Below are 16844 nucleotides of genomic sequence, written 5' to 3' on the forward strand. Positions count from 1 at the left end.
GTGATAATGCGTTAGTAAGTAGGTATGTATTAATTACGCTGTTTTTTAGTGCAATGATGTTGGCGTATGCCGCGTCTACTAGTATAATAGGTCATTGATTGAAGTTACATATTTTAGCACGAAACATCTGTAGCTCTCGTTAGAGAGTAGGTATATTCTTTGATCTGTAGATTCGATGCGCCTCTGACATCACACTCGTCACTCACTCGCGCTAGTATCGCTAGGGCGGATTAGGTACCTACTTCGATTGCATGATTTCTTTATTCAAAACTGTTATTAAACGTAAAATAAAAGAAAGTTCTAATAAAAAATTTAAACAGTTAAAATAATATATAATTTTACCTACATATTCACATTTATTTATTCTTTATTTATGAGTGTTTAGTTTAGTTTTAATTTCAGTGTAATGGAAGAAGGCTTCGTCGAAGGTCGAAATGATTTAATTTGCGTAATATTAATATATAAGTGAAACATCTTTAGGCGCGTTTAGAGTAAAATTTCAAGATCGCGTTATGGCAATACCGTAACGGCAGCGCGATTGAGCCGAGATTGGAGCAATCACAATACTCACGTTTCAACACGCACACAATCTGCTGAGACAATTTGTCGGGTTGCTTCCGCGCCGATCCAATACACAACATGTTGGGTTACGCCCCCAACGTGCCCTCAACTACACTATTCACGACACAATCTGTCAGCTCACTGCGGATTGTGTCAACTGTGGTGTCAACAGATTGTTACTGAAATTGAATCGTGAGTAGGCTAAAGTAGCCTACTCACGATTCAATTTCAGTAACAATCTGTTGACACAATCTGCAGTGAGCTGACAGATTGTGTCGTGAATAGTATAGTTGAGGGCACGTTGGGGGCGTAACCCAACATGTTGCGTACTGGATCGGCGCGGAAGCAACCCGACAAATTGTCTCAGCAGATTGTGTGCGTGTTGAAACGTGAGTATTGTGATTGCTCCAATCTCGACTCAATCGCGCTGCGCAGTAATCGCAAAATGGCGGTTTTGAGATAAACGCGGGAAAGACATTTTTACATATTTGAGGAAGATGTTTATATTTTATAGCCGTTTATACTTTATAGCCCTTGAAATCTATCAATAAAATTGGAAAAAATACAAGCTTTACAAAGATAATTATCTTATATTTCATAAATTAGTAGATCCATTAATAATGCGTATTATTGCGTTGAGGTTTAGCATCAGGCCAGGCATCAACGTGACGTGTACACGTTGTGGCAAGCAATCGCGGAATGAAATTGTGTCATCAGATTGAGGGTTGGATGAATCGTGAGTAGAGAACGCTCAATCGCGACTGCAACAAATTGTTTCAGCAGATTGTTGGTTGTGTTGAACCGTGAGTAGGGCCTTTTAGGCGACGATTCTTCTACAACAATCTTTGCATCTTGGTAATAGTGTGTGTACCTGTACAAATTCACGCTGGATGTTTAGAAAATCATGTAATCTTTTAAACAGAAAACGAGTTTAAAAAATTGCAGATAATGACGGGGCAAAAAAAAAAATGTGCGCTGACATTCTTAACATACAAGAAAATATAGAAAATAATACTAAACAAGAGCAGTGGTGGCTCAGTGGTGAGACCTCGGACTTCGAATCGATAAGTCCGTGGTTCGAGACCAGGCGAGCGCGCAGGAAATAAATTGATTTTTCAATTTATCTGCGCATGTTGTAACATCACCACTGCTCGAACGGTGAAGGAAAACATCGTGAGGAAACCGACATGTCGAAGAATTAAAAAGTTCGACGACATGTGTCATCCGCCAACCCGCACTTGGCCAGCGCGGTGGATTATGGCCTGTACCCTCATAGGAGGCCCGTGTCCCAGCAGTGGGAACGTATATGGGCTGATGATGATGATGATGATGATGAATACTAAACAAACCATACAGAGAAACCGCAAGAAAAAAATAAAAAAAAATCGTATATAAAAAGTATTATACTTATTCAGTAAATCAAATTTGCAGAGTAATTTTCTGTACAAAAAGACAAAAGTAATGATATCCCACCAAAAACATAAATGTAAAAATTGGAGCCGAGTTCAATCGTTGACTTAATTTGCCAAAAAAAGAAATGAGATCTAAATGTGTGCCAAGTTCTGCAGACAGTCCAGAAATTTATTTACAAAGATGTATTAAGTTCTTAGGTTGACTGAAAACTTAATTGTTTTATTTTCCCTTATAGAACAATGTTTATTCCAAAAATATAACTTTTTTAATTTGAATAATATAATTATTTTCACAAAGCAAACAACTAATGACCTATTGAACCCCATAATTTCATGAGGCTAGTTTTACATAGGTACTGTTTATATTTTGTGAGGTTCTAAAGGTCGTTGAAGGTCGTTTTTTAAAGGTCGTTGTTTGTGTTTGTGTTGTGCCCAACACAAACACAAACAACGACAAACGTGTTCGGCATCGGTGTCGGTTTATCTTGCCAGATCAAAGGATGTTTGGCAAACAGTTTGCTACGTATCCACACGTTTGGCAGCGATCAGTATGCGCGCCAGCTTGCGGGAGGCGGACGTATTTACTTGCTACACTTTTTCGTTGGCGCGCAAAGCCTAAAAAATATCTGATTGGTCAGCACCTACGATTCTGACATTTTTGGAGGCTTATCAAAATGAGCCATGTCTCTGGAATTCCAAAGATGCCGATCACAAAAATCGGCAAAAGGTTAATGATGCATTCTTTTTTTCCTTTTTTCTTTCTCTTACTTTAATTTATAATAAAAATATGTCAACCCGAAAGTAATTGCTGCCACAAGGTCGTCGTCCGCCATGTTTGCCGATTTGGAATGTTATGAACGTTCGCCAAGCGTGTGGATGGCTGTTTGTGTTGGGTGATTGTGGCTGGTGTTTGGGACTTCGTTTGCTGTTTGCGGTGTTTGTGACAAACAGCCAGCGTGTGGATGTCCTTGTCCGGTCCGATATCAATTATCAGAGCCGACACCGATATGCCAGCGCTAATCGGTCGCCCGTGAGCTGTCGGACGATAATGTTCAGTGTTGCCAACTCAATTTTCGAAAAGGCATTAAACCAACAGCAAAAAAGCACTAGTTTGTGTATTTTCATTGGACGCTAAAAAAATGTAAAAAAAATCCTTTACTTTAATTTAAACCTTTACTAAGAAAACATACATTTAAGTATATTTTAAAGGTATTAAAAATACGATTTATAGGGCAGCTGTTCTAATACCGTATTAAAATAAACGGCAATTGGCTGAACTGAAGTAAACAAAAATATATTACGTTCTTAAATTCAACCGTATCTTCAAGACATTAGTGTCTATCATCTTTATTTACTCATTTTACCTCGCTCCTCCTCCTACTCGGGTGTTGGTTGTGCTTTGGTTGTGCTGTTTATTGTATTGTTGTCATTGGGTCACCGATTGAGTGCTTTGTTTTTAACCGACTTCAAAAAAGGAGGAGGATTGGTACCGATATTAAAACTATTTAGTAAATAGCACATCAGCTAAATAATATGCAGTAATAAATAATATCAAATCTTTTTTATATTTTACTTTTCCGTTTTTGAAGTCGTTTTAACGTAGTTATTTTAAATTTTTACTGTATCTACTAACTACGATCTATCAATTGAATTTTTTTAATCATACCTTTTTAATAAAAAAAAAATGTACAATACGGCAATTTTGTTTAGTTTTCTCTAAAATTTCTGGCAACACTCATGATGATATCGGAACGATTTTAGCGGATAATGTGAAAGAGCAAATTGTATCGGATATCGGGTATCGGCGTCCGATACCGATATCGGATCGGATAATGTGAAAACGCTCTAAGGATGTCACACTTTTTTTTGTCAATATAATATTACCACAGTATTACAATATTTCCTACAGTATGGCGACGAATGTACTTGCACAGAGAAACGGAGTGGCATAATAATTGATGTAAATCTACATCGAAATCCCAGAAGTTATTTAGATATTAAGATAGATTGTATTTGTATCTATAGAATTTTAATCAAAGCTGTGTATATGTTGTTCTCATTCTTGTCTTGTCAGATTGTACATCCCAATGCGAATGCATTACTTAGTTAAATGTTATATTATAATATTAGACAATTAAGAACATCCAAAAATAAAGTGTCCACGTAAATATTTAATAGTGCATTATATGTAATTATATATTTATGAACAAATAATTACATCAGATTTAATAATCGCAATTATTTTGAATATATGAATTATGAAAAAATGAACATAATATTAATAATCACAATTGTTTTATTTCCCATTTGTTGCAACCCTAGCATATTTTCGTGTGGCAGCGTAAGTACCTAAGCTGGCGGCCGCGGCGGCATCGCGCGGCATCAAAGGCGTTTCCTTACTGTAGGAAATAATATTGTAATACTGTGATATTACTTTATATTAACTAACCGATTTCGAAAAAAGTAAGAGTTAGTCCCCGAGCGCACTACCTCTAGTAGACCGGACTCTCAGTGGAGCAAAGAGTATAGTAATATAGAGGGCAGTGGAGTTTCGTTTGCAAAAATAGCGGACCTAAATCTGACTTCTGATATATATTGTATAAATTCCAGACATCTTATAGACAGATGTTGCCAACCAGTTTTGTGGTCCCCCTGCCCGCACCCCGGTAATTAAATATGGCATACAAAGAAAAAAATAAAAATTTCCAAAACATGCCGTGTGGGGTATCAAATGAAAGAGCTTATTGAGTAGATCACGAATATATAGCATACTATATAGCAGTGGAGACGTTTGCAAAAATTGCGGACCTCAATCTGACTTCTGATATATATTATATAGATCCACTGAGTCCGAAATTTTAAGAAATACATAATATATTGAAATATCGAAACTCGCCATCTTTGAATACTCCCTCCACTCCCCCATGCAACTATTTCACTGTACGAACTATTGAATCGTAAACAATGGACTTGTTCGGTGCAATGACCACCGAACACCCTAGTCAGCAATACTAGGTATCGCGGGCGGCGTTTAACATAAATTTAAGTCAGTCCACAATCAACAGTCCACAAAATAATATATTACCGTCGCGACGCGTAACATTAACATTAACAGTAACATTAAACATATAACATAATAATTAACATATAATATAACAATTAACAATAACAGTAACAATTAAGTAACAAGTGAAAGTGTAATAGCAGAGATTTTAGCAATAAATTAATTAGTGTTCATTTTAGTTTGATTTTATAACAAAATCCCTCCAACACTAGCCACGCAGCCCACCACTGGGTCTATCGCCCTACATTTTGGTCCTTCGAGCTATCGTAGCGGGATCACGGGATTCGGGAATTTACGCCTCTCGTATCTCGTTGAGAGTCAGCGCCGCCGGGCTGACGCGCTAGTGTTGTGAGTAACAGTGAGTGAACAATAATTAAGTGGGTGTAAGTTGTAAAGCTGTTGAGAGTTCCAGAACAAGTGAGTTCGTTCCATTATTTTTTTAACTAACAACATCATGGAGGGCATTTACAAAACAAATAAACAGGCTGAACAAGGTGCAATTTCTCCCGCACCCGTTTCAAAGTCAAGAAAATTGCAAGAGATGTTGCATAAGCAAGCGGTTAATTTTAAAGCTTTAATGAGAACAGTGAACAGCATTGATTTAGAAAAAATAACAACTAAGTGGAAATTTGAGGATGTACTACAGCAATTGAACTCGCGATGGGGCGTAATAGACTCTCTGCACTGGGAGATTGATAGTATTTTGGATGGGCAAGACCATGAGTATGAAAATGCCTTCACTCATCACGAAGGTATTTTTGACCGCCTCAAAGAAGCAATCAACACCAAGCTGTGGTCTGTATCCCACAGAGAACATATTACACCTCAAGTTGACATACCAATATTCACGGGCAACTATCAACAATGGGTTTCCTTTAAAAATTTATTTTATGAAATAGTACACGTCAACCCCACCTTATCTAATGCACAGAAAATGCAATATTTAAAGAGCAAAATCAAGGGCGATGCTGAACGCCTGATTCAGCACCTACAAATAAGTTCGGAGAATTATATAACCTGTTGGGACATTTTGAATCATAGATATGAAAACAAAAAACTAATATTTGCATCACATATGAATATGATTTTAGGCCTGCCAAACATGCAAATTCAATCGCTAATACAACTTAAGAAAATGTATGATGCCACAAAGGAGAGCTTAAATGCAATTAAAAACCTAGATGTCGACATAAGCTCTTGGGACCCCATTATAGTACATATTTTAGCGCTCAAATTAGACAACCAATTTCATGCCGATTATGTGGAATCATTAAAACAACCGAGAGAGCTACCGGTCCTACAAGATTTTTTGGATTATTTAGAGAGTAAATTTACAATGTTAGAACAATCTAGAAGAAAACAAGAACCTGTCAATATAAATTTATAAAGGATAGAAAAAATTCGATCACGAGGCGGGACTTGAACCCGCATCCTTCGCGCCATTCCGGGGCGGATGCCTAACCAACTCAGCCACTCGTGACCCGCCTGAGCAATCGAATTTATTCTATCCTTTCAGTTTTATGTGTCTTAAGGGACACACCGCGCGCCATCTATTGAGATGATTTAACAACCATTTCAACTAATATGAAGCACTTTTCAGTGAATACAATATTGTAACGATGGAACACGACCTTTTCTTGATAGAAAGATCAAGAAAAGGTCGTGTTCCATCGTTACAATATTGTATTCACTGAAAAGTGCTTCATATTAGTTGAAATGGTTGTTAAATCATCTCAATAGATGGCGCGCGGTGTGTCCCTTAAGACACATAAAACTGAAAGGATAGAATAAATTCGATTGCTCAGGCGGGTCACGAGTGGCTGAGTTGGTTAGGCATCCGCCCCGGAATGGCGCGAAGGATGCGGGTTCAAGTCCCGCCTCGTGATCGAATTTTTTCTATCCTTTATAAATTTATATTTATAAAGCATTTGAATGCCATAAAAACCAAAAAATATAAATTCAAGAACCTGTCAGTCAAAAACCTTCGTATATAAAGCCCAATTTCTATCCAACATATTCTCAGGAAGTTAATCGTCTACCAAATTATGTGAGAAATAACAACTATCAAGTCAACCAGCACAACTACTCTGGAAATCGCCACTCTCCAAAACCCATTATGAAAACATATCACTTATCATCTAAGATTAACATAACTTGCCCTCTCTGTAATTTAGAACATGGATTATACAAATGCAAGACATTTTTAGATCAACCGAATGAAATTAAATTTAAAACATTGAATAGATTCAACATTTGTATAAATTGTCTATTTTCTCATAATGGAAAGCCTTGCTCATCATTTCATCGGTGTCGGATATGCAACCGAGCGCATAATACGATTTTGCATGATGCAATAAGTCAGCGATCGTCGACCTCAAAACGGCCGGTAATGTACAAAACACTAAACAATAATTCTTCGAATAAAAACGGGGCCGGCATGTCACACGTGTCGCAAAATGATGTGTCAGAAATTTTACTTTCAACAGCAATGTTAAGAGTACGGAGCAGCAATGGTACATATATAACTATGCGAGCACTCATAGATCAGGGCTCACAAATATCACTAATAACAGAAAACGGTGCACAACAATTGGGGTTGAAACGGGAAGCATGTCATGGGGTTATATTCGGGGTTGGACAAAACAAAAACAATTGCAAGGGAAAAATTAACATTAAATGCGCGTCGATACACAACAATTTTGAATTCAACACAGAAGCATATATAATGAACAATTTAATCAAAAATTTACCAAGTTTAACATTTGAAAAACCAGCATGGAACTACATAAAGAAAATAAATTTAGCAGATCCGGACTTTAATATAAGCAGACCAGTGGACTTATTGCTTGGAGCAGATATTTACTCAACAATCGCTTTAGAAGGGATCATCAGAGGTGACTGCACAACACAACCACTCGCTCAACAAACACATTTAGGGTGGATTTTATGTGGTAACGTGCATACTTTTCAATGCAACATTGTGTTAACAAACATGGACAACATTAAACAATTTTGGGAAATTGAGGAAATCACGGAAACAGAAGAATTATCAACAGAAGATCAGAAATGTATAGATTTCTACAACAAAACAACGAGAAGATTAACAGATGGAAGATATGAAGTAAGAATCCCATTTATTGAACAGTATGAACAAGAATTGGGGTCAACAAAGGAATTAGCAGTAGCACAATTCAAAAATTTAGAGAAGAAGTTCAACAAACAACCGGAGCTAGCACAACAATACAGAGATTTTATTCATGAATATCAACAATTAAATCATATGCGTCGATCAACAAGTAATTTACCAAGTGAAATATTTTTACCACATCACTCAGTTTTACGACAAGAATCCACCACAACAAAACTTCGGGTGGTATTCAATGCTTCAGCGAAAACAACAACAGGGAAAAGCTTAAATGATATTATGTGTAAGGGGCCCAATTTACAACAAGATTTACAAAAACTAATATTAAAATGGCGTCAATTTCGATACGCATACACTGCTGACATCGAAAAAATGTACCGGCAAATCAAAATTCACGAAGAAGATCAACGATTTCAAAAAAATATATGGAGAGATTCATCGGAGCAAAGTTTACAAGAACATCAACTAACAACAGTCACATATGGCACAAAATCAGCACCTTTCTTGGCTATGATGACGTTAAGGAAGTTAGCAACGGATGAAAAGTTATCATTTCCAGAAGTAACAGATATAGTTATGGAGTCCTTTTACATGGATGACCTGCTCCATGGGTCACACACTATTGAAGAGGGTCAAAACAAATTTACCAATTAAATTAGTTGTTGAAATCAGGTGGATTTACGTTAAGGAAATGGTCATCGAATGAATCTGAATTATTAAGTAGTCTGAATAACGAACAAAATGCTGACACAAACATTTTTAGTTTTAAAGCCGAAGCGATCACTAAAACGTTAGGATTACAATGGGACTCGTCAGAAGACATGTTTACATTCAATTGCAACATTAAATTCAATAACACAAATAAAATCACGAAGAGAATACTCCTGGCTGAAATTTCAAAAATTTTTGACCCATTAGGCTGGTTAGCCCCAGTAGTCACGAAATTAAAATTATTATTTCAATCCGTATGGCAAGAAAAGCTCAATTGGGATGACGTCATACCAACTTATATACAACGTGAATGGTTTAAGTTAAAAGCGGATATTGAAAACATCAACAGTATTAATATACCACGTCGGATAGGCTGTTCGAAGGGTGGTCTCATCGAATTGCATGGTTTCTGTGACGCATCAATAAAGGCTTACGCAGCAACAATTTATGGAAGGATTCAAAAGGGAACAAATAATTATTCAACTGTTTTAATCGCTTCGAAAACAAAACTTGTACCACACAACAAGTCCGTATCACTACCGCGACTCGAATTATGCGGAGCTCAGCTACTTTCAAAGCTAATGTTAAAAGTTATTTCATGTTATAATGAAAATAATATTAAGATGTATGGATGGTGTGATTCTATGGTCGTTTTAGGATGGATATATGGGGATGAAGCTCGTTGGAATACGTTTGTATCGAATCGTGTAAAGAAAATTAAAGAAGTAATGTTGCCTGAGTGCTGGCGTTATGTGAAAAGTGCAGAGAACCCAGCTGATGCGGCGTGTAGAGGCCTAACAGTTGCACAATTAAAGGATAAATCTCTATGGTGGAAGGGTCCATCGTGGCTATCGCAACATAATTATCTGGAAAATATAGTTAGTAAAAACAATTACGAAACCAACCATGAAACAAAAACATACGTATCGGTACCTATAACAACAATTCAAGAAAGCATAATTGACAAGTTATTAGAAAAATATAATTCAATTAATAAAATAACAAGAATTTTAGCATGGTTACAGAGAGCATTGACACCGAAAAGCAAGCATCGACCTACATGTAAACATATTACATTGCAATGCAGCAAAATTACGAATAATACGTCACGTACAACAAACTGAATTTTATAATGATCTACATAATTTACAGATAAATAATCGCTTAAGTTCAACTAGCAAATTATTAAGTTTTAATCCATTTTTAGATAAGGACAACATTCTACGTGTTGGGGGAAGGTTGAGGAATAGCATTATACCTTACGACACTAAACATCCGATAATCATCCCGCATAATCATAGATTAATATATTTATTAATTGATCAAGCTCATCGTCTTACATTCCATGGAGGCGCTAAATTAACATTATATACTTACATTAAAAAGAAAATTTTGGATTTTGGGGGGATACAAAACAACGAAGAAACAAATAAGAAGCTGTGTAACGTGTCGTAAACAGAATCCGGAGTTAAAAAACCAACTTATGGGAGATCTACCAGATTCACGCTGTAACCCCGCCCTTCCATTCTACCATACAGGGGTGGATTATACAGGATTTGTGGACGTGAAGGCCAGCCAAGGGAGATCTGTACGAACAACAAAGGGCTATATAGTAGTATTTGTATGCATGGTAACAAAAGCCATACATTTAGAAATCGTGTCGGAGCTCACAAGCTCCGCATTTTTATCAGCCCTACGCCGAATGGCTGCTAGAAGAGGAACACCTAAACATATTTACAGCGACAACGGTACAAATTTCGTAAAAACTAACCGCATCATGTCAGAGGAATACGAACAGCTGCAATCTATATTCAACAACAGTTTCTACAGAGAAATAACCGATATGAAAATTGAGTGGCATTTTAACGCACCAGCCTGGCCTACAGCTGGAGGTTTGTGGGAAAGAGCAGTACGTAGTGTCAAGTATCATTTGAAGAGAGTAATCGGCGATCAAAAATTAACATTTGAGGAGTACAGCACGCTTTTAGCTCGTATAGAATCGTGTTTAAATTCTCGTCCGCTTTGCGCGCTAACTGAGAGTGTGGAAGACATAGATTGCCTTACACCAGCACACTTTCTTCACGGGCGAGCTGGTACTACGGTCATTGAAACAGCAGAAGGCGCTAGAACGAGATGGCAACTGGTAACAAAACTTTCGAATGATATCTGGAAAAGATGGAAGTCAGAATACCTCATTCAATTATCGGCAAGAGCAAAGTGGCAAAAACAACAAAATAACATACAAATTGATGATATAGTGATAATTCATGACGATAATTTACCAGCAGGAAAATGGGCTATGGGAAGAGTGGTCGAGTTACATCCAGGTGGCGATGGGTTAGTTAGAGTAGTAACGCTAAAAACAAAAAATGGGTTAATAAAAAGACCCTGCAATAAAATATCACTTTTACCGGTAAGCTCGGAAAAACAAATAACAGAAGACAAAGATCAACATCAACAAATTTAAAAACAGCTCACGAAAAGGTTCACAAAGTTTCCTATCCCTAACAATTTCATTTTTATTATTTTTAAATATCTTAACTGCCGCAAGTGCAAATTATACAACATCAGCATTTAAAAATAATCAGTCACTATATTTCGATTCTGTGGCTGATACGTAAATAATTTAAGATAAATGGACCATGGTAGCGTATTACAACAAGTCACCCTACTGGGAAGGTGTGGAAGCATCCGAAAAGTTTACAAAGTACCATTTACAAAAATCATGTGATAGTATGGACAATAATGCACGATGTCATATAAATCTAGCACAATTACATCATGAACAGGTGGAGTTATTGTATTACAACGACGTCTTGCTGAATCAGGCACGTGAGCCAGGCGCACGCGACAGGCACGCGAGACAGCGGCGCGGCCTTATCAATGGTGTGGGTTATGTTGCAAACACTCTATTCGGCGTATTGGACGAGCGATTCGCGGAACAATATAATAGAATGGACATAGAATAAATACACGCAAACAATAGACATGTACATGAATTATTAAAAAATCAGACATCTGTAATTGAAGCACAATATAACCTTTTGCAACGGACCGAAGACCTTATAGCCAAGCAACATAAAACAATAAACAGACGATGAGACTATTTTGTGAAGAAAGTGTTAGTGATAGTGTTAGTGTGTGCTTAGGGACTCTAAGAATTTAAAATTGCACTTTTAGATTTAATTAACATGCATTTAGGATTTTTAAGTCTTTATATTTGACTCTAAGAATTTAACATTCCATTTTTAGATCTAACTTATATACATTTAGGATTTTAAGATTTCATATTTTACACTTTACTTTAGATTAAGCAAACATGAATAATTAGTAACATATTTAAGGACGTATTTACAAATTGACGCGCATCAATTTTAGGTATTGAGTCTTACTACTACACGTGCACGGCTCACACACACATCGAAATGCGCGAAGCGGCGAAATTATGAGTAAACTGACACGACTTGATAATTGAGCTTATTTTTATTGCTATGTTTTTTTTAACTTTACTTCGATTTGTAAAGTCCTTAATATCTCTTATCATTGAATCATTTAAACCCTTGTACCATTTTCTAACATGTTCATCTCACACTCATCTTTGTCGCCCGGGAGCATGTTCGGTGCAATGACCACCAAAACACCCTAGTCAGCAATACTAGGTATCGCGGGCGGCGTTTAACATAAATTTAAGTCAGTCCACAATCAACAGTCCACAAAATAATATATTACCGTCGCGACGCGTAACATTAACATTAACAGTAACATTAAACATATAACATAATAATTAACATATAATATAACAATTAACAATAACAGTAACAATTAAGTAACAAGTGAAAGTGTAATAGCAGAGATTTTAGCAATAAATTAATTAGTGTTCATTTTAGTTTGATTTTATAACAAAATCCCTCCAACACTAGCCACGCAGCCCACCACTGGGTCTATCGCCCTACAGGACTATTGTTAATTATTTAAAATAATAATTTAAAAAATATATTCATGAGTTTTCAATCTATAGTGGTTTAAAGTTAACTCAAAAATGGACCATTTTCGTAAATTTTCAAAAAAATCTTAGAGAAAGTGTAATCGAAATGTATATAGTATGCTATATTATATTCGTGATCTACTAACTAACGTTGAATGTTTCAACTACAGCAACGCTTCGCAAAATCGAGCACACTTAAAAGTAAGAATTGATGCGTGCAATCGATTTAACTAATAAATAATTAATTGTTGGAAAAAAATTTTAAAGCTTTCGTTTTATTGTAGTTTTTTCTATATAATCAAAGTTAATTCAAATTGTGTTAAAAAAATAAATATAAGTATGGATGAAGGTACAAACATTGAAAAAAATGTTAATGAATTAATCAAAATCCAAATTACTTAAAATAACCGTAAATAGTTTTCAACCAATTATTATACATACCACTTTATTTACACATTAATGAGGTTATTGCTAACTCTATCCTCGTAACGCCCAGGCTATTTTTACCAAACATTGGCTTGCAGCCCAAGTACCTTTTAAAAGGTTCACATGGTGCGGACCCAGAGGTGATGAAATCTAAAAAAAGTGCCTTATTATTTCCGTATGAGCGTGGGATTTTTTCTGCATGTATTTGTATGTCAGTGGAAGGTTTTGAGACACTAAATAACCCCAAATTCGTTATTCTTTATTTAGGCATATGGGCTTTAATGTATTACAAAACCCGATTTCGCAAAATTCGTATTTTTGAAATTATTGATTAGCGGTAGACAATATAGGGTTTATTTTATATTACAAAAAACAATGAACATAAATATTTGGATTAATACATGTCTTCCAAAATTTTAATGACCAAAAACATATCTCACACTGAATTTATATTTTTTGGTTTTTATGGCATTCAAATGCTTTATAAATATAAATTTATAAAGAATAGAAAAAATTCGATCACGAGGCGGGACTCGATAAAACTTTATAAATTTATATTTATAAAGCATTTGAATGCCATAAAAACCAAAAAATATAAATTCAAGAAAAAGGTCGTGTTCCATCGTTACAATATTGTATTCACTGAAAAGTGCTTCATATTGGTTGAGATGGTTGTTAAATCTCTCAATAGATGGCGCGCGGTGTGTCCCGGACACATAAAACTGAAAGGATAGAATAAATTCGATTACTCGGGCGGGTCACGAGTGGCTGAGTTGGTTAGGCATCCGCCCCGGAATGGCGCGAAGGATGCGGGTTCGAGTCCCGCCTCGTGATCGAATTTTTTCTATTCTTTATAAATTTATATTTATAAAGCATTTGAATGCCATAAAAACCAAAAAATATAAATTCAAGAAAAAGGTCGTGTTCCATCGTTACAATATTGTATTCACTGAAAAGTGCTTCATATTGGTTGAGATGGTTGTTAAATCTCTCAATAGATGGCGCGCGGTGTGTCCCGGACACATAAAACTGAAAGGATAGAATAAATTCGATTACTCGGGCGGGTCACGAGTGGCTGAGTTGGTTAGGCATCCGCCCCGGAATGGCGCGAAGGATGCGGGTTCGAGTCCCGCCTCGTGATCGAATTTTTTCTATTCTTTATAAATTTATATTTATAAAGCATTTGAATGCCATAAAAACCAAAAAATATAAATTCAAGAAAAAGGTCGTGTTCCATCGTTACAATATTGTATTCACTGAAAAGTGCTTCATATTGGTTGAGATGGTTGTTAAATCTCTCAATAGATGGCGCGCGGTGTGTCCCGGACACATAAAACTGAAAGGATAGAATAAATTCGATTACTCGGGCGGGTCACGAGTGGCTGAGTTGGTTAGGCATCCGCCCCGGAATGGCGCGAAGGATGCGGGTTCGAGTCCCGCCTCGTGATCGAATTTTTTCTATTCTTTATAAATTTATATTTATAAAGCATTTGAATGCCATAAAAACCAAAAAATATAAATTCAAGAAAAAGGTCGTGTTCCATCGTTACAATATTGTATTCACTGAAAAGTGCTTCATATTGGTTGAGATGGTTGTTAAATCTCTCAATAGATGGCGCGCGGTGTGTCCCGGACACATAAAACTGAAAGGATAGAATAAATTCGATTACTCGGGCGGGTCACGAGTGGCTGAGTTGGTTAGGCATCCGCCCCGGAATGGCGCGAAGGATGCGGGTTCGAGTCCCGCCTCGTGATCGAATTTTTTCTATTCTTTATAAATTTATATATCTCACACTTACAATCTGAGAAAAAAATATCAATTTTTGAACAATATGATCATTATTTTCTGTACTTATTATTTTTAAAGGCTAGTTTATCACGTGTTTTACGATTTCTATCAGAAGAAATCCACTTCCAACAGATGACAGAAGCAAAAATTAACAAGTTTCTAAATTGGACCCAAAAACACTATATAATAGCAACCCATATACCTTTTAAAATCAGAATGATAGTAGGTAAATTGACATAATATTTCTATAGAACTTTTAAATACTTAATTTTGGAAATAAGAGTTGGTTTTTAATAAAAAAAACTATTATTTTCAGATTCTTCAGAACTGGAAGAGCTTTCTTGGTTTTGGTTTATGTTGTAATCCTCATCTCCAAATAGTTCATACTTTTCTATATCTGACTGATTTAAGCTTCATCTATTTGCTCATCTCTCTTTGGGTTACCTGAAAAGGATAGGTACTAAAAGATTCTGTAACAGACTAAATAATTTACTTTATATTATGAAGGAGAAAACGGTCTAAATCATAAGTTGCAAAGGCAAATCAAATTGATTAGTGGTTTATTCCCTTATACCTTTTAAAATCCAATAATATGTTAATACTCTTATACCTTCTAAAAGGTATCCAGATTTTACGAGGTTATTTCTGTGCCTCCAGTGAATAAGGGAGTAAGACGAGTTATTCCCTTTGGTTTTTATTGCACCATTGGATTCAGCTCGTCAAAATACACAACATATCAAAAGGTCATATCTCTAGCTGCATCCTAACCCAGTTTTTCGAATGACCCAAACGGTATAAGTAGGGTGTGATAAACGGTATAAGTTACCTTATCCATCATTTTAGGCAATCGCAAAGGAACTATTCGTCTCGAGTCAAAATAACCCACGAACACAAAGACATATGTGTAGTTATACTTTTTGAATAAAGACTTAATTCATTTTGTTCCATCCGTGCTAACACTATTTTAGTATAAACGCAGATGTGTCATTTTTCTAACATGAGCATAAAGGAACAACTCTTAGTGTCATTGGTTCAAGTGACGACATGAGACAGTTTCGCATTAAGGCCGTGTTGCTATTGGTCTATTTGAATACTGCACGGAAACAACGGACACTATTCCTTTTTGCTTAATAATATTTTTCAATCTTTTTTTTATTTATCAGTTAACTTGGGATACTAATAATATTTCTATGGAAATTAACTATTTTTTGCAATAGATATTAAAAATACAGTTTTAATTAACACATTAAGTGCTAATATTATACTCTTTGTTTATATAAATACAGAACGATAATTGAATCATCTAAAAAAAGCCAACAAAAATGTTAAACTTACATTTTCTTCTTATATTTGGGTAAGTTTTATAAAATACTAGTGGTCCGCCCCGGCTTCGCCCGTGGTACGTATTTAGTATCCTATATCCTTCTCCTGGCTCTAAACTACCTCCCTGCCAATTTTCAGCTAAATCGGTTCAGCCGTTCTTGAGTTATAAGTGGAGTAACTAACACGACTTTCTTTTATATATATAGATAACTAGTCTTTAATCTTTTTTTTTAATTTAATCTAACTACAATAATAATATAATTATAGTCGTATAGAAAAAAAATTTATAACCGGTCTTGACAATTATTATGAATATTGCGTTTTAGCCATTGTAATTTGGTGATTTGCCTTTTTTATAGGAAAAAAAATCCGCAATATCGATACTTTTTTGGCCCTGCATTATCGTTAACATAATATGGATACTCTGG

The 16844-nt window shown here is 35.8% G+C and overlaps 2 protein-coding genes across 2 annotated transcripts; both read left to right on the forward strand.

Moving 5' to 3' along the window:
• The first annotated feature begins 8029 nt into the window (after positions 1 to 8029).
• LOC123692588 lies at positions 8030 to 8836 on the forward strand. The gene has a single exon (XM_045637351.1). It carries the CDS (start codon positions 8030 to 8032, stop codon positions 8834 to 8836), a length of 807 nt encoding a protein of 268 aa, XP_045493307.1.
• A 680-nt stretch (positions 8837 to 9516) lies between these two features.
• Positions 9517 to 11862, forward strand: LOC123692589. Its single transcript, XM_045637352.1, has 3 exons — positions 9517 to 9771; positions 10353 to 11230; positions 11628 to 11862. Exons 1-3 carry the CDS (start codon positions 9517 to 9519, stop codon positions 11860 to 11862), a joined length of 1368 nt encoding a protein of 455 aa, XP_045493308.1.
• Positions 11863 to 16844: the final 4982 nt, after the last annotated feature.

The sequence above is a fragment of the Colias croceus genome, chromosome 6, assembly GCF_905220415.1.
Source record: "Colias croceus chromosome 6, ilColCroc2.1".
Classification (NCBI taxonomy): Eukaryota; Metazoa; Arthropoda; class Insecta; order Lepidoptera; family Pieridae; genus Colias; species Colias croceus.

Coding starts and splice junctions, on each gene's coding strand:
- LOC123692588 (XM_045637351.1), top strand. CDS start 8,030: ATGGACAACATTAAACAATTTTGGGAAATTGAGGAAATCACGGAAACA.
- LOC123692589 (XM_045637352.1), top strand. CDS start 9,517: ATGTATGGATGGTGTGATTCTATGGTCGTTTTAGGATGGATATATGGG. Junction 9,772..10,352: donor ATAATTATCTGGAAAATATA/GTTAGTAAAAAC, acceptor TGTCGTAAACAG/AATCCGGAGTTAAAAAACCA. Junction 11,231..11,627: donor TTACATCCAGGTGGCGATGG/GTTAGTTAGAGT, acceptor ATCATGTGATAG/TATGGACAATAATGCACGAT.